Genomic DNA, 18210 nt, shown 5'->3' on the forward strand with positions numbered 1-18210 from the left:
TGAAGGCCTTGAGCTTAGTGTGTTAGAGCAGTAATGCAGGACTGTAAAGAACTCTTCCTTTATATTGGCCAGTGACCTAGATGAGACAGGTGGGAAATGCCGGTGGTTGTGGTTTTTCTTTGTTAGCACCAAAAAAAAGTTGCCTTCAAGTCAGTTTTGACTCATTGCAACCCTGTGTGTGTCAGAGTAGAACTGTACACAATAGGGTTTTCTATGACTGATTTTTTTGGAAGTAGATTTCCAGGCCTTTCTTCTGAGGTACTCTGGTTGGACTCAAACCTCCAACCTTTTGGTTAGCAGCTGAGTGTGTTAACCATTTGCATCACCCAGGGACTCCTGTTAGCACCAAAGATCCTAAATTTTGTTTGGCAGAGAAAAATACTTGAACCACCTGAGTGAACCATAAACAGACAGCACAGTCTTCTCTTCCTAGTGGCAAAATGATTATCTTCACACTGTCACCTGGCGCCTTGGAGAGAGGTTGATTTACATGATACAGTGTTCCTACAGTCTGCTGTAGCACTTTTTCCTGTATACAACCTCAAGTTCTCTAACATTTTTTTTTCTTCTGATGTTTCTTTAGGTATTTAGGAAGATTTGCATTTTTGTTTAATGATCACATTACCTTACCTTTTATATAATATCCTCAGTTCCCTCTTTGCAGTTGGTTCTCAAGCGTCATTTTTGCTCCTAAAAAAGCAAGTAAATCTAAACAACCAGAAAACATAAAGGTAACTAAATTTTTATGTAATCTTGTTTCCTGTACCTTTTAGGTTAGAGAAAATGTTGATATTCCACACAAATGAATTAAGGCAGTCGAAGAGAAGTTTGTTCTGTAATTAAAATAATGGTGCCAAAATGCAAGTTTGAGCTCCAGCTCCTAGTTGGCTGTATCAGAATACCTTTGTCAGCTTAACTTTGATTCCATAGATCTGGCATAGGTCTCAGGCATATTTATATTTTAAATAGTTCTCCTCTGGTGATTCCGATATACAGCCAGGTTTTGAAACTGCTTGCTGAAAAGACCTCAGACCTTTGACACACAGGTAGAGATACATGCAGCTTTTTACTTCAGCTTTACACTAAAGTGTAACTTGTGTTCACTTACACACGGCAGGCCTGTTGAATTGCTCAGAAACTTAACATCGTTTACTCAGTGAGTTTATTCCGATAAGTTAAAAGGGAAAAAGTGATTAGGATTTAGAAGGAAATCCCATTTTATTTCGTATATACTATGAAATAAAATGACAACACTGTAAATTGACTCATTGAATTAATACATATATACGTATATGAGGAAACCTGATGGCTCACTGTTTAAGTTCTCAGCTGCTAACCATAAGGTTGACAGTTCAAACTCACTAGCTGCTCCATTGAGAGAAAGATGTGGCAGGCTGCTTCCATAAAAATTGCAGCCTTTGGAACCCTATGGGGCAGTTGTAGTCTGTCTTATAGGGTCACTATGAGTTGGAATCGACTTGACAGCAGTGGTTTTTGGTTATACATATGTGTTTTATATTTTTATGCATATATATATAATAATTTTATAGCCATAAGCTTCTTCATTTCAGATATTATTGAAGGACAGATTCATTTTCTTACATATCAGTTTGAAAAATTTTTTGCACATTAATTTAAAAATCAAATATGGAACTGTTAATTTTATAAGATTTTTGCCTTCTGCAGTAATATCCCTGAATGCATGTGTAGAAACATACACGGTTGCCTTAGTGGGCCCTTGAAACCCTGACATGGAATTTCTCTTGAGGACTTGATATTGTTGAGAGGGCTGAGTTTCAAACAAAATGAATATAAAGCATTCTTTGCAATTAGAAAACAGATTGTTTTGCAGGCAGGGAGGCAGGCAACAGCAGTAGTTATTTGGATTAAATGGGCTGAGAGGAAGTATGAATTATTTAAACATCTGTTAGTCTTTGGACTAGTCATTCACTCTTTGTTTAATAAGGATGTCTTGATTTACCTCTTTTACCTACCGACTTAGTAGATTTTTTTTTTATCATTAGGGTATTGGCAGCCTTGTTTGTATGAGAAAGATTCTTTTGCTTTGAAAGTGGAAGGTTTTCAAGTCATTCAAGGTTTCAGCCATAGTTCTTCAGTGAGCTCCTCACCCTCCATGTATTCAGGCAGATATTATCTGTGTACTTAGTTATTCATAAGACACTGTGCTGGTACTCAGAAATAAATATGATCCTATCTTCAAGAGAGGAAGTAGGAAATGTAGTGTAGGAAAGGGACAACTCAGTATAGGAAAGCCTGTTGGGCTTTTCCCAGTACAAGCCTTTCTTTTTCTGTAGACCTCCCAAAAGGCATCTCCCCCATCTCCCACCCCAGTTCCTTCTGTGCCATCATTTTTGTTGGTCTACTTTTCTTTCCAGGACTGTCTTTGAAGAAGGACCTGTTCTCCTAAGATTTCTCTGAAACTAAGGACACAGACCTTTACCCTTTTTTGGGGGGAGTGGGAGGTGGGGGGTTTACTGCAATTATATATACTTTAACAGAATTCATATATAAAGGTTATAAAAATTTATCAAGTCCTCATAGTTTCATAGTAATTCCCCCTTGTCCACTTATTAGATGATACCTGGGTAGCTTTCGAGTCCATACATCAGGGTGGAGCAAATAAAACCTTAATTCTTAAACATCTTTCTTAAGGATATGCTGAATACCTTAGGTCTCATATAATCTTCCCATTTTGCCTGAAACTGTTGTAGGTGAGCGTCTCCTACTTTTAGTATTATTCCTTTGTTGAGTAGTGTAATAAGTTGGAGCCGTCCTTCCCGTTTGTACTTTCCATCCTCATCCCTTCTTGTCCTTTCTCATTTATTAATTGCTTTCTCTACTGTGTGACAGGCACTGCATTAGGCAGTAGAAATAAGTGTTCAGTGAATGTGGAACTGAACTGAACTATGAGCTTGGTGTTAGACACAGAAAATAGTAGGACATAATCCCTGTTTTCAAGCCAATCTGGTGGGGAAAACATATATATACAAGAAATCATAGTATGTTGTGATATGTGGTATTAAAAAAGTATAAACAGTGTTATGGGAACCCAACAGAGGCGGATATCCTGACGATTGACAGGGGATGGAGAGTATCGAGACCTTTCCCAAAATTGTTAGGCTAAAAGTTAACATACTAGGGAATCTGTGGTGTGAATGGTTGAGAGTGTTTTCCCATAATTCTTGTAATGGGAGCATCATCACCAGGGTTTCTTTTTTTTTTCTTTCTTTCTTTTCCCAGTATTTTAAGGCGTTAGAGCCATCACACCTGCCTGTAGCCTCCCCAGTAGGTGAAAAATGGCACCATTGCCTTTTGACCATTATGTAGCCTCCAAGAATTTTGTTCAAACAGCCCTGGGGATTGTTCACATTGTAACTGGCATTTCATCACGTGTCCAACACCTCAATTTTTCTGTGATTGTAAATGGACGCACTCATTCTTTTGATTAGAGTATTTGTTAAAAGAATGAAGGGTAGCAGTAGCTAATATGTCATTCAAGATAAAGCTGAAAGTTACAACTAATGGTTGTTTTTTTGTCCAACAAAATCATGAAAATTTTTTTTTTAAACTACTGCTTGTGTAATAGCATCCATTTGAGGGTTAGCATAAAATAGGCCACTTGTAAAAGAGCTGCCAAAAATCGTGAAAGGACAAAAATCTGCAGATGATGTGATGATAAGAAAAATAATTGGTAGGCCTTTTTGGTATGAAGATGTTTCATAAATTGGCTCAATCATTTCTTAATATTTTACCAGGTTATATGTGAGTTTAGGCCTTAATTTGTACTGAACTAGTTATTTTAGAATGTACTTGAGGTTTTTGGTTTTTGTTTTTTATTTTTAGTTCACCCACATATCCTTGATAGTATTTTGATTGCTCTTTAATAATAGTTAAACTCATGGTTTGTGTCTTTTTTACTGATACCATTCATTACTTTAATTTTTTTTTTTAATTGGGAATTGAGATTGTTCTAATTATCTGGTTTGTTTTTAAATTGTGGTAAAATATATAACAAAACATTTGCCATTTTAACCATTTTTAAGTATACAATTCAGTGACATTAATTGCATTCACCAGGTTGTGTAACCATTACCATTATCCATATTCAAATGTTTTTCATTCTTCTAAACAAACTCAGGACCCCTTTAAGTAGTTATACTCTATTTCCCTTCCCCCAGCTCCTGGTAACCACTGATAAATTTTGTTTTCTATGTGTTTACTTATAGAATATACTTCAGTTTTATAAGCGTTTTACCTTTTCAAACTATAAACTGTTAATCATGGTTATATCTTTAAAGGTGCTTAATAAATGTAAATATAATTCTTAAAGCTTTTAAGCAAAAAGATTTTTCCCAGATTAAAATTGTTCCTAATATCATTACTTTGGTTTTCTTTTTGGGAAATTAGACATTCCTTGTATCTTACATGGTACTGCACAGGTAGAATCTGGCTAACCTTAGCATTCAGTTACCGAAAAGATAAATTCCAGGCCCAAAATTGTGTTTTGCTAGAAATTTATCTCTAAATGTTTTCTTTAAGAAAATGCAAAGTTACTGGAGACTTTGATATTTGTATCTTTTGTTCTCTTTTCCCAATGACTTCTGGCTACAAGGCAGTGTGAGGCAGGGCGAACCTGTGTAAATCGGAAAATTATAGTTGCTAGCTATCAGGTAAGGCATAATGTTTGTGTCTGAAGACCACCATTTGCTTTGGTATTTGTCATTTAGCTTATGTTCCTAAGGTCCCAAATAATCAAGGCCTTGGATTTTGGCTTAGGTTCCAGACACTAGACCATAATGTTACAAAAGGGTGATTCCATGAACCCTCATTTGGATCCCAAGTAGTTATTGGGGGAGTTTTGGGTAATTGTTGTTAAATCCTCTTTAGCAAATATGCTACCTCATTTCATGAGGAAATGGACAGAACTTGATATTGATTTATTATATTATGAATTAACTAAATCTGGTCTAGAAACTTTCCATTTGGTGTAATTTAATGCTGCTTCCCTGATCTTTCTGCTGTCCACAGAGCCAAAGCCCAGAAGTGGAGCAGTTAGGGAGGGTTGTGGAGCTGGACAGTGACATGGTAGATATCACCCAGGAGCCAGTTTTGGATTCCATGTTAGAAGAGAGCATGCCTGAGGATCAGGAACCTGTGTCAGCCTCAATACACATTGCATCTTCGTTGGGAATTAATCCACACGTTTTACAGGTGAAATCCTAACCCACCGTTTTTACAGCAGGAAGCCAGACTAATATTTTATCACCCTTGCATAACATCAAGCCACTTCCTTGATTATCCACTTAAGAACGTTGAATGTTCACTGGAATAAGAAAAAACAGGAACATGACCAAGGTTTGGGTCTTGTTTTTCCATTTAGGGAGACAAGGCTGTATTGAGAATCAGAAGATACAGCTTCAGATCTTAATTGCATGAGAATTAGAAGACCTAGATTCTAATCCTAGTTCTATAATTTATTGCTGTGTGATTTTTGGCAAGTTACTTAACATTTGTGAGTGCTGATTTTTCTCTTCTATAAAATACTACTTTGTTTACAGGGTAGTTTTGATGGTCTGTAAGTGCTCCACAGAAGTTAAAAAAACCTGGGAGATACAGGTTTTTTTAACTTCTGCCTCAGCTTCCCCTTGCCTGGTGTCTTTTGATATGTTATGAGTTTAGCCTCTGGCTTATGTTTGACTTTAAAATTATTCAGCAAACCCGTGAGCAACTGCTGTGTACCAGACTCTGGCAAGAGTCTGTAGATAACAAAGAATAGTATGATATGACTTCTGCCTTTCAGGCACGTGTACAGCATAATAGAGCCAGTCACACGAATGTTATCCCAGCTCTGAACATAGCCTTGAGGCAGAGCGATTTATTGGTCTTCATAAATTGCATTTTTCTTTTATGGCATTGCCTTTTTAGATCATGAAAGCATCATTGCTTACTGATGAAGAAGATGTAGATATGGCCCTGGATCAACACTTCAGCCACCTTCCTTCCAAAGCAGATACTTCTCAAGAAATCTGTTCTCCCAGACTCCCGATTTCAGCGTCCCACTCATCGAAACCCCGTTCATTAGGTACTGTAAAAGAAGGTGCTGTATTACAAGAAAGCTGTAGAGTCATCAAGGTCTGCTTTTCATATTATCCTCTAAGTTGAGTGGACTTCTCTAGTAAATATTCCCATAAAGGCCATACCTATGATGTAGGGTGTTAGAAATTGTACTCTATTAGGAGTGGCCAGATTTTAAGAACCATGACTAGCTCTATTGGTTGCAAATGCAGAGGTTGTACGGAGAAAAAAAGCATTTGTGCTTCGTTTGGGGTCATGTTTTTGTCTGTTATATAAATATGAATGGTAAGCTTAGAATTTCTGGCTTTTATCAAACCTTACTTAGAGGAATCAGCAAATTGTCCTGCACTACACTGTTCGTGCAGTCCTGATACTATCCTGGAGCCCTGTGTGGTTAAGAGCTTGGCTACTAACCAAAAGGTTGGCAGTTCAAATCCACCAGCCACTCCTTGGAAACCCTATGGGGCAGTTCTGCTCTGTCCTGTAGGGTCACTATGAGTCAGAATTGACTCGATGGCAACAGGCTTTGGTTTTGAATATTATCCTTATTGTCTTCTAGGGATAAATGTTGCCTGTCATAATACACAAAACTTGTCAGAGTTCTACTTTTCCCTAACCTCATATTCCCAGGGAGGTGATTACATGTTTAATTTTAAAGCCTTCCCTTTTTTATCCTGGTGGGCTTGTAACTATGTGAAATTAGAGATGTAGAGTATTGATATCAGCAAAGGACTTAAGCAGATATAATCTCAAAACATTTTGAAACCCAGAGGCACACCAGAAAGAGATTTGTTTATGTTACCTTAAAAATAAAATGTTTATTTTTCAGTTCTTTTGAGTACCCTTATTAACTTTACTTTTTAAAGCATTTTAACTGATAAAGCATCAATTAGACTTCATAATAACCATTTCCATAATGGGCACTACATGAAAATCTCATATTTCAGTAATGCTGTGCTTTACACAGGAACCATAAAATTGAAGAACAGGCAATGGTAGCAAGAACTGTCCTTCAGAAAGGCACATACACAGTCACAAGATGCCTCAGTGTGTTTTCATTTCCTTAGGTCTAGCATTGAGCATTACAATTGTGTGAATTTGAGTTTTTATCTTATTTTTTTATATGGACTGAGTGTTACATTTGGGATCATTGTAAGGGCATGAGCATTGGTGTCAGACTGACCTGGGCTTATCTCCCAAGTCCTGCCACTTAATAGCTTTGTGAGTTTGGACAAGTCACTTATCTGAGCCCAGTTTTCTCACACATAAAATGGAGATTATAATAATAAAGTTATTGAAGGATGGAATTTCTTAAAAATACAAACAGCTTGTACATAGTGTGTTAGAAATGTGTTAGCTAATTTTTAATAGTAGTAGTAGTACTGTTTGTTATTAATATTATTATTGTTGACATCATTATCATTAGAATTCCTGTCTTGGTTTCCTGGTTGAAAGAGTTAGTAATGTATGCCAAATCTAACTTAACTTCTAATCGTCCACATCTGATTTAATTAGTTTGGTAAAACTTTGTATAATTTCAGCCTCACTGCTTTTTGTTGTTAAAGAGGAATAGACTAATTTCTAATAGTCATCTTTTTCCCCCTCATTTCAGTTGGTGGTTTACTACAATCAAAATTTACAAGTGGAGCTTTTCTTTCACCAAGTGCCTCTGTGCAAGAATGTCGTACTCCTAGAGCATCATCTCTAATGAATATTCCATCCACATCCCCTTGGTCTGTCCCTCCACCCCTGACCTCTGTGTTTACAGTGCCCAGCCCAGCCCCTGAGGTTCTGTTGAAAACAGTGGGTACACGCAGGCAGCCAGGCCTAGTCCCTCTTGAAAAGTCTGTCACGTATGGCAAGGGGAAACTCTTGATGGACATGGCCCTATTTATGGGACGCTCGTTTCGTGTTGGTTGGGGCCCCAACTGGACTCTTGCTAATAGTGGAGAACAGCTGAGTGGCTCCCATGAACTGGAAAATCATCAGATTGCTGATTCTATGGAATATGGATTCCTGCCCAATCCAGTAGCTGTTAAATCGTGAGTCACGTTTTTTTATCCTTTTAGAGAAAGGCAGCATGGCAGGTGAGAACTATTTATTTTCAGGAGACCAAGGTCAGGGCCCTGCTTTATGTCCATTCTGGATATATTCTTACCGTAATTTTAGACATAGAAGATACCTGGATAATAACAAATGAAAATTATTAATTAGATAACTCCATTTGTACTATCACGGTATGAAGTGTGTGTAATACTTACCTAACAGTTAAAATTTAGTTGAAAGTGTAACAGACCCAAAACTAATGCTATAACATTCTTTGGGTTTTTGGCCTTTTTATTGTATTAGCTTTTTTTCTTGCAGATATTTTTGATTTCTTCATATATAAACAATATTCTGAACTAAACACATTTCCTTTATCTTACACCTGATAGGGTGGGCTTATGAACTGTGGATAGTCCATGCATAAGTATCTGGAAATAAGATGATCTGATAACTATATTTGTTTCTCCGCACTCTACAGCATTAACATTCACATATGCATGCTTCTTGTTCTATGTACACTTTATATACCCACCTTACAGATTATATATACATTTTTCTTGTAGTTATCAGCCAGTATATTTATACAGCTGTTTCATGTAAAATATGTAATATGTATTTTCCTGTTTACTTTTTATAATTATGGCAACTTGGGCTATGTTTACTCCAGGTTAAGTGAATATGTCCTGCTATTGTTTTTTAGTTTTTAAAGTTGACTTTGAAAATGTAAAAAACAAGACCATCTCTTGAACTTCACAGTTAGGACTATTGAGCCTAACCTAGTGATTAATTCTAGATTAAGCATAATTTCATGATATTTTAGAGGTCATTAGTATTAGTTTTAGAAATTGGATCAAGGCCAGATTGAGTATATGCTCATCTTAATTTAGAATCACTTTCTTAGTATCTAAAGCTTAGCCTTGTGGCTTTTGATACCTCACTACTAAGTATAATTTTAGGAATGGGTATCTTACAATAGCTATTGGCCCGTGGATTTTGTCATATCCAGAGACATGCTCAAACCAGTTCCATAACTGTACTGATTCCTATCCTTGTTATAACCTAGCCTAAGAAGCTTTTAGGTTTTGAATGTACAGGTCAGGTAATTTATTTAGTATATAGCAGTTAGGTTCAGTATAGTTTGACATAATAAACCAAAATTTCCTTAAAATTATAGTGAAATATTTTGCTGTTTATAGTCATAAAAAGAAGCAAAGGTTTGATTGTAGGGAAATCCTAGCATCTGTGTTATCTTCATTTTCTATTGTGTTGTTCATTTGCCTTGTAGTCTAACTGAGTCCCCATTCAAGGTTCATTTGGAAAAACTCAGTTTGAGACAAAGGAAGCTGGATGAGGACCTGCAATTATACCAGACACCTCTAGAGCTCAAATTAAAACATAGCACCATCCACGTGGATGAGCTGTGTCCTCTCATTGTCCCCAATCCGGGAGTTGCTGTCATTCATGACTATGCAGATTGGTCTAAAGAAGCATCAGGAGACTTAATGGAAGCACAGAGTGAGTATGCACTATTATGCTTGTAGCCTTTGATGTCCCAGGAACAGAGGTAGTAGTATGTGTACGTAGGAGGGAACATTTTCTTACATCAGTGTAGTAGGTGGATGCCTGAGTGTTTTACTTTTCTGTAGTTGAGTTGGGATGAGCAGAATTCTAAACAACAAGAAATTGTGGCATTGTTTACAATTATTCTTATGCCCTTTAATATACAAATCCTTGTTGAAAGAACTGTGGCCAGTCAAATCCCTGGGATTTAGGAAATTGCAGTCCTTTCCCATCCCAGAGGATAAAAGAAATACATTGATTCCTTCTTGCTTTTCTAAACACTACCTGTTCTTCTGTGTCCAGCTCAAGTCCCACTTGATCTTCCCAACAATGTTGGTATTTATAATTGCCTTTCTGACTTTTGGCACCATTTACTCTGTACAGCTATTGTGACCATGTCCTGCTGAACCAATACTTTGATAAAGGGTTTTTTCCTAATTTGGGAACTTAATATGTTGAATAGTATAAAAATCATATTTAACTATCAGTAAAACCTGCAAGAGCCAGAACCCGGGTAGGGAGGGAAAACTCAAAATATTTTTCACCAATAGAGGGCAATAGAAAAGTAGAAAGTGGTAAGACTGCACCCTGTCGGAGGCAGAAAACTTTCGAGACCTGGAAAAACAAGGCAGTCCCTTCGAGTTCTGGCTTACACAGGTTTCACTGTACATGTTCAACAAACCCCCTTTACTGAAAAAGGACAATATTTTAGAATATACCATACCACAGATTTTGGGACTTATTTGTGTTCATTCCTGTGTGTTTGCTTCAGTTGTCTCATCTTTTCAAATGTATAAGTTACCTTCTCAGTACATTTGTAAGTGGCTTGAAGCGATAAACAGTGCTCCCTTTTTGTTTTGTTTCTTGAGGGGCAATATTGCATAGTGGTTAAGAGCATGGAGTTGGACTCATATTGCCTGGGATGGAATCCTAGCTCTGCTACATATTGTTTATAACTTTGGGCAAGTCAGTTAACTCTATACCTCAGTTTCCTCGTCTATAAAATGAAGAAGGTAACTACTACCTTATAGTATGTTGTGTTGAGTAGACTCGGTTTACACTAAGTGCTTTGAGCAATGTTGGTTAGACTCACTAAATGTTAGACTGTGCCCTATAATAAAAAAAATTAAAAGTTGCCATTGAGTCAGTTTTGACTCATGATAACCCCATATGTTTCAGAGTAGAACTGTACTCCATAGGGTTTTCAATAGCTGTGATCTTTTTAAGTAGATTGCCAGGCTTTCTTCTGAGGCACCTCCAACCTTTTGGTTAGTAGCCAAGCGCTTAACTGTTTACATGACCCAGAAACTCCTGTGTCCTATAGTAGGCGAGGATAACCTTTCACAAGTTTTGAGTAGTTTTGCATTTCTTAAAGTGTTCTGTAGACATAATCTGATCAAATTAGAGCACCTTTTCTCTGTTATAGCATAATTGGGTTATGGGAACCTGTTTAAAGAAGAATACAGTTAGGTTTATTATGAAAGTTATCACAAGAAAAAAAATGGGCAGTGAGCAATAAGTTATACACCCCTGGGGCTTGTAGGACAAAGCTGAGTAAGGTGGAGACAGATTCAGGGTAATCAATTTGAGTGGTGGTTTGAGTATTTATTTTATTAATGTATTTTTAAGCCACAAGTAATGCCCTCTCTGGAGTTACTGTAAGACTTAGTGTCATAGCATTGTTTTCCTGTCCCTTCCTTAGTTGTGAAGCACTGGAGCCTGACCTGGACATTATGTGAAGCCCTTTGGGGCCACCTGAAGGAGCTTGAAAGCCAGCTGGACGAGCCCAGTGAATACATTCAGATTCTGGAGCGTCGAAGAGCTTTCTCCCGCTGGCTCTCCCACACTGCTGCACCTCAAATTGAGGAGGAAGTCTCCTTAACCCGGAAAGACAGTCCTGTGGAGGCTGTCTTCAGCTTCCTCACGGGCAAGAGGATCAGTGAGGCCTGCTGTCTGGCCCAGCAGTCAGGTAGGGCTTGTGGTCCTTTTCTGCACCCCTGCCTACTTCCTACCTACTATCCGCTACCCATTAATTATGGATTTGCCTTTGTCTTCTAACCTGAAAATATTGTATGTAGACTCCCAGGAAGATTGCCGGTTCCTCCAGAATATAAGTTATGCTTTCTAGTTCCACTTTTAGAATCTTAAACATTAAATTTACTTAATTCACGTTATTTTAATTTTATACATTACATATACATTGTAATAAAGATAGAAAATGCAAATAAGCAAAAAACTGTAAATTAAAATCCCCCAAATCCTATAACTCACCACTACTCACTGTAAACATTTAAATGTGCAGTTTGTACTTACATTATTTCATTTGTAATCTATAATGTGTGTGTATATATATATTAGAGAAACATACATGTAAACTTTTCAAAGATAATATCCTGCTATATTCTGTTCTTTTCATGTAAAATATTACAAATGCCCTATAGTATAGATATAATACTTACATAAATGTTTTTTAGTATTCTGTTAAGTACACCATGTTAGCAAATTTCTTTTTTGACATTTAGGTTATGTATAATTTTTGTTATTTTAAACAATACTCTGAACATCTTAAACATATTTTCTTTGTATTCATTCATTTATTTCATTCAAATAAATATGTAGAAGTTATATTTCTGGGTTGAGGGTACTTTTTTTAAGGACTGTGTGCGTGTGTGTGTGTGTGTGTGTGCACGCACGCACGAGCGCACACACTTCTTTAGTTCCCTTTCCACTAATGAGAGGCGTTCACCAATGACTCTAGACACTAATGACTGTCTAGACACAAATCTTGATACAAATACAAAGATGACATGGCTCAGTCTATGTACAGTTAAATCCTTGATCAAACCCTATTTATTGGAACCTAGTTTATGGGAAGCCAACTGATGGGAGCCATCAACTGGATTTATTTTTGGAGGGCTTGGCCAGTTTTGAAATTATAAGACAAAAATCGCAAGAAAAATTAGAATCAGTAACTTATATAAATGGTCCAGTTACATTCCACTGTCACTACACATTGAACTCAGTACCTTTCATGGCCTTCATACATTGGTATAGTCCGAACTGGTGTTTAGGATTGACCTTCCATAAAGCTGTAAAGATCACAAATTATTAAAGAGATACAATGTTATACTCACTAGCACACCTACATATAGCAGGGGGGCATCTTAAGGAGTGCCAGAAGTCAGTGCCTTAAATTTGCCTGTTCATAAACTATTTTTTTCCTCCATTTTTTCTGACCCTAAGTTAAACCTTTGCCAGGGCACTAGCTTTCAGTTTACTAAAAACTTTTGCCCAAAAACGGGAAATAAAGTATAAGTTGAATGTGGCGTTCAATATTTGGAAGGTAATTCAAAAAGTCTTCAATAAAGGCAGTTAGTAAAAAGTATTTTTTTAGTTTATCTTTGTATTGTTAAGAAACTTTTCCTCCATTTTAGATAAATGCCTTACCTAGGATCACAGAAGTAGTAGTAGATCTTTTGTTGAACCGCATACACTATATACTATAGAGTCTACCTGTGTAAGTTATGGTAAACTACTTTTCAGATTTTCTAACCAAGCAGAAAATGGTAAATTCTTCATCAGTATTTTGGCAATACTACAGAGATCCGTCAAAGGAGTTAAGGTCTCCCTCCTGAGTGCTGGAAGAAGTAAGAAGATAGTGCCCCCAGGTGTCCCACCAAGGCACTAAATCCTCAGTGACTACTAGAGACCTTCTGTTTCTCTTCCAGGTGATCATCGTCTTGCCCTTCTTTTGTCGCAGTTGGTGGGTAGCCAGTCAGTCCGGGAGCTGCTTACTATGCAGTTGGCGGATTGGCATCAACTCCAGGCTGACTGCTTCATCCAGGATGAGAGACTGCGCATCTTTGCCCTGTTGGCTGGAAAACCGGTATCTTACCCTTTTCTCATAAACTTGCATAAGTTATCTCATGAATTTAGGATTGCTTAAGGTTGGGGCAAAGAGCTAACTTTGCAAATTACATACTATTACACATAACTAGGCAATTTATTGTTTAATTTTTAATGGAAATATTTTTGAATTACAAAGGTAGAATATACAGATTGTAAAAATAGAATACTAATTATACAGAAATTTAAAAAGTTGAAGTTCACCATATCCCATATCATAAACGATGTAAATAATTTGTTTTTCCAGATATATCTAAGTCTGTATCAACATATACGTGCCTATTTACACGTGTATATATGCAAGTAAAATCCATTATACATAGCAGTTCTGTAAGTTTATTTTATTTTTTAAACTTTATATGGACATTTTTCCATGTCCTACAGCTTCTCTTCCATTGTATGGATGATGTACCATAATTTTTAAAAGCCAGTTCTCCATTGCTGCTTACCTGTTTGATTATCTTCTTAAAGTCAGTTCTCAGAAATGAAATAGCTGGTCAAAATTTACACAGATGAAATGCCTTACCTAGGGTGACAGTTTTACATGTTATCAACTGTGAGCAGTGTGAAGAACTCCTTGGTGCTCTCAGTGGCTCTCATCTCTTTTCTCAGAGCACTGACTGTTTATTTGTTTAAATCTACCCCCCTCCTGAAACCAAGGGAATATGTATTTCATATCTAGATCATTAACACTGGCATCTAGATTGTTTAAAATATTACTTGAATTAGTGAATAACTTGCAATCACAAGCAGTAAGAAGGTATGATGATTTTGTCTCTTGCAGGTGTGGCAGCTCTCAGAGCAAAAGCAAATCAATGTGTGCTCTCAGCTGGATTGGAAACGGTCCCTGGCTGTCCATCTTTGGTATCTGCTTCCACCCACAGCCTCCATTTCCAAAGCACTCAGCATGTATGAAGAAGCATTTCAGGTATACGTGTCCAGTAGAGCCAAGCTAGAGTCCTGGTGGGAGTTCTATTTTACCAGCAAAGTTCTGCAGAGGGGGAGAAAAAAATCAAAACATCAAATCACGTTTCTCATAATACTTACTAACTTTTATTGAAAGTACCTTAAAATTGAAACAGACCCAGGAAACCTGATGGAAGACTTTATCCTTTTCTCCTGCCTCTGGATAGAGCTACTCTTAAATTTCTCCAAATGTCTGTTGCTTTTTTATTTAATATGATGAGCTTATTTCTCACTGATGTTTTCCTGCCCCCAAATCAGAGGGCTTTTCTTCTTCCCTAATGTCTTAATTCCTTTACGAATTCTCTGAGATCTAGCCTGACCCAAGGTTTAGTATAGCCCCGAATTAGCAAGTCTGAAATTCGCCCCTACATAACATATTTCATAATCATTGTCACTGTTGAAGTTAAGGTATTATTACTGCTTTTAATACCATTGTTTCTTGAATTCTTACTGTCCCTATTTATTGTCTTGATACTGTTTATCAGGAAAAAGAAACTGAGATATAATAAGATTGTGACAAGGGGTATGGGGGTTTGATGAGAGGTTCCTGAAATCTTTAGACTGGTGGAATATGCCGCTGACCAAAATAAGTTTAAAATCCTTGGTAGATTCCTTTGGAGTGTTGTATTGTTCTTAATACACATGTCTAGGTAGCAGCTAATGAAAAAGGCTAGTAGCTGATGTGTTGTTTTATCAAACTCTTCCCTTCAGAATACCTCTGAGGGTGACAGATATGCCTGCTCCCCACTTCCTTCATACCTGGAGGGCTCCGGCTGTATAGCAGAAGAGGAGCAAGATTCACGGAGACCACTTCGAGATGTCTGCTTTCATCTTCTAAAACTTTACAGTGACAGGTAAACCAGAGCCAGGGATTATAATCAATTGAGAGCTCCCTAAGCCTTAGAGAGTCCTTTCCTGATTCCTTTTCATATGCCACCAAATTGCCATGAGTCTGTATAAATCATCAAATATAATTGGAGTAGTTCGTGGAAAGAGCATTGGAACTAGAATTAGGTTGACATTTCAAGCCACATGTGGTTAGTGGCTATCGTACTGGTCAAGGCAGATAACTGAACATTTCCACCATCACAGAAAGTTCTGTTGGGCAACACTAGTCTAGAAAAACTCCACCCATTACTCAGAGAGGCAGTAGGAAAGTTGTTTTAAAAAAAAAAAAAACGTGGGATCTTAGATGAAAAGGCAGAGGTATTGGTCAGTAATCTAAATCCCAGACCATTAAAACTTTACAGGTGTAGGATCTTAGTTTATACTACTCTCATGATCTGGGAATTGCAAGCTAAGAACTTAACACATAAAGTGGTCTAGGACCATTGAAGTCCCTGGGGCCTCAGCAGAAGAAAAAGCAAAACTCCTTATAGGGACATTTTCAAAACCCAGGGCACTTGGATTTCCCTGTAAAGACCCATACCTGCTGAAGATAAAATCAAAGGTAGGAATTTCCAAGCCACAGCAGGAAGTAACCATCATGAAGACTAGTTAGCTGTTCAGATAAGCAAGAGAGTTAGCACCCCAACAACTTCAGATAATGTAACAGTCTGAAACATACTAATGTAACTGTTTTTTAAATGATTAAGAAAAGTAACAGACACTTGAATGAAGGAATGGAAGGGTGAGAATTATGAAAATTTCTTGTATCTAGATGGTAAAATATATAGGTCAAACCAATGCCAGCAAACCTGTTACATCACACAGCCTCAGAAGAAAGGGTAGTTTTTTTGTTTTCTCTTTTGGTAGAGTCTCTAGTCTGACTGGACGTAGGGGTAATTGATATAGCACAATCTCAAAATGAGAGAAGAACTATACAGTAAGTCCCTGGGTTACGAATGTCTGACTTAGGGACAATTCATATTTGCCCTTTAATGTTGTGTAAATTTACCCTCAATTTGAAACGATTGAACCAGCCCCTACTCACAGCAAATTCTCATCACAGTCACCTTCACTTGCTGCATGTGCAGCTTTTAAATCATTGAAAAAGCTTCAAGCCTTTTCTGCACTAAAGTAAGGCTAAATAAGAACTATACGTACCTATTCTGACTTACTTACAAATTGACTTAAAGACACACTTAGAAACTGATCTCCTTAGGAGACTGCCTATAATGCTTTTGCCTTCAGGGGCCTTCATTGTCTTCTGAGACTTAGCTGGAACATTTGACCTATTGGATGCAGGTGGTCTGCTGGCTGGACGTGGCACATACTTAGTAACTCTCTTCGTACATTCTCCTGTAGACATTATGACCTCAACCAGCTGCTGGAACCTCGAAGCATAACAGCAGACCCCTTGGACTACCGCCTAAGCTGGCATTTGTGGGAAGTGCTACGTGCTCTTAACTACACCCATCTCTCAGAGCAGTGTGAGGGTGTGCTGCAGGCCAGCTATGCTGGCCAACTGGAGAGCAAGGGCCTCTGGGAGTGGGCCATCTTTGTCCTGCTGCACATTGCCAACTCAAGGTGAGTGAGAGGCTGTCAGACCCTCTGGGTATGTCTAACAGTATAGGGCAATGCCAAAGAATCACAGTCTCTTAAGGGTCAATTCAGCAGGTAAGTATTTAGCATGTATTCTGGTGTTTACTTTTGGGAGAAACTTAAGACAGTTCAACCATCGGCCCAAACTGTCTTTATTCACATGAACCAGTTAGAACTGAAACTGTGTTTGATTAAGTGCGAAATTACACTATTTATTGTAAGGCCACTCAGTAGTCTGAGAAGGCAGAAGAGATCTCTGTGGGATGCAGTGATTAGGGAAAAGTCTTTGTAGAGACAAGATTCAAGGAGCCTGTAAAATTGGAATAGGAAATAGGAAGTGGAAAAGGAGGGGTATACCCAGGTGGAGCAACAGCATTAACTTAGGCACAGATTCACTTGAATGTGGCATGTTTAGGGATTGTGCAGTAGTAGTGCTGGCTGAGCTGCCTCATTGGATCCGTGGCAGTCATGTTATGGGTTTGTTTTGCCTTTTTTTTTTTTTTTTTTTTTTAATTGTGCTTTAAGTGAAAGTTTACAATTCAAGTTAGTTTCTCATACAAAAATTTACATTCTTTCTGTGACCCTAGTTGCTCTCCCTGTACTGTGACAGCACGCTCCTCCTTTACACCCCTCATTTCCTGTGTCCATTCAGCCAGCTCCTGATCCTCTCTGCCTTCTCATCTCACCTCTGGACAGGAGCTGCCCATTTAGTCTCATCTACCTACTTGAGCTAAGAAGCACATTCTTCACGAGTATCATTTTATGTTCCGTAGTCCAGTCTAATATTTGTCTGAAGAGTTGCCCTTGGGAATGGTTTTAGTTTTGGGCTAACAGAGAGTCTGGAGGCCATGTTCTCTGGGGTCCCTCCAGTCTCAGTCAAACCATTAAATCTGGTCTTTTTACTAGAATTTGAGTTCTGCACCCCACTTTTCTCCTTCTCTGTCCAGAGAGACTCTGTTGTGTTCCCTGTCAGGGCAGTCGTTGGTTGTAGCCTGGTACCATCTAGTTGTTCTGGTCTCAGGCTGATGTAGTCTCTGGTTTATGTGGCCCTTTCTGTCTCTTGGGCTAATATTTTCCTTGTGTCTTTGGTGTTCTTCATTCTCCTTTGCTCCAGATGGGTTGGGACCAATTGATGCATCTTAGATGGATACT

At 37.9% G+C, this 18210-nt stretch overlaps 1 protein-coding gene across 7 annotated transcripts in view; it reads left to right on the forward strand.

The window, feature by feature from the left end:
- The window catches only part of NUP98 (nucleoporin 98 and 96 precursor), a 124818-nt gene that overhangs the window by 90764 nt on the left and 15844 nt on the right, over positions 1-18210 (forward strand). For all 7 annotated transcript variants that reach the window (XM_004381928.2, XM_023736510.1, XM_023736512.1 and 4 more), the window contains 9 exons: positions 5050-5232; positions 5947-6103; positions 7709-8138; positions 9428-9657; positions 11405-11671; positions 13431-13588; positions 14393-14536; positions 15286-15428; positions 16822-17043. In XM_004381928.2, the coding sequence (XP_004381985.1) occupies positions 5050-5232; positions 5947-6103; positions 7709-8138; positions 9428-9657; positions 11405-11671; positions 13431-13588; positions 14393-14536; positions 15286-15428; positions 16822-17043 (1934 nt within the window). The remainder of the gene's footprint in view (positions 1-5049; positions 5233-5946; positions 6104-7708; positions 8139-9427; positions 9658-11404; positions 11672-13430; positions 13589-14392; positions 14537-15285; positions 15429-16821; positions 17044-18210) is intronic.

The sequence above is a fragment of the Trichechus manatus genome, unplaced genomic scaffold (genome assembly GCF_000243295.1).
Source record: "Trichechus manatus latirostris isolate Lorelei unplaced genomic scaffold, TriManLat1.0 scaffold00088, whole genome shotgun sequence".
NCBI lineage: Eukaryota > Metazoa > Chordata > Mammalia > Sirenia > Trichechidae > Trichechus > Trichechus manatus.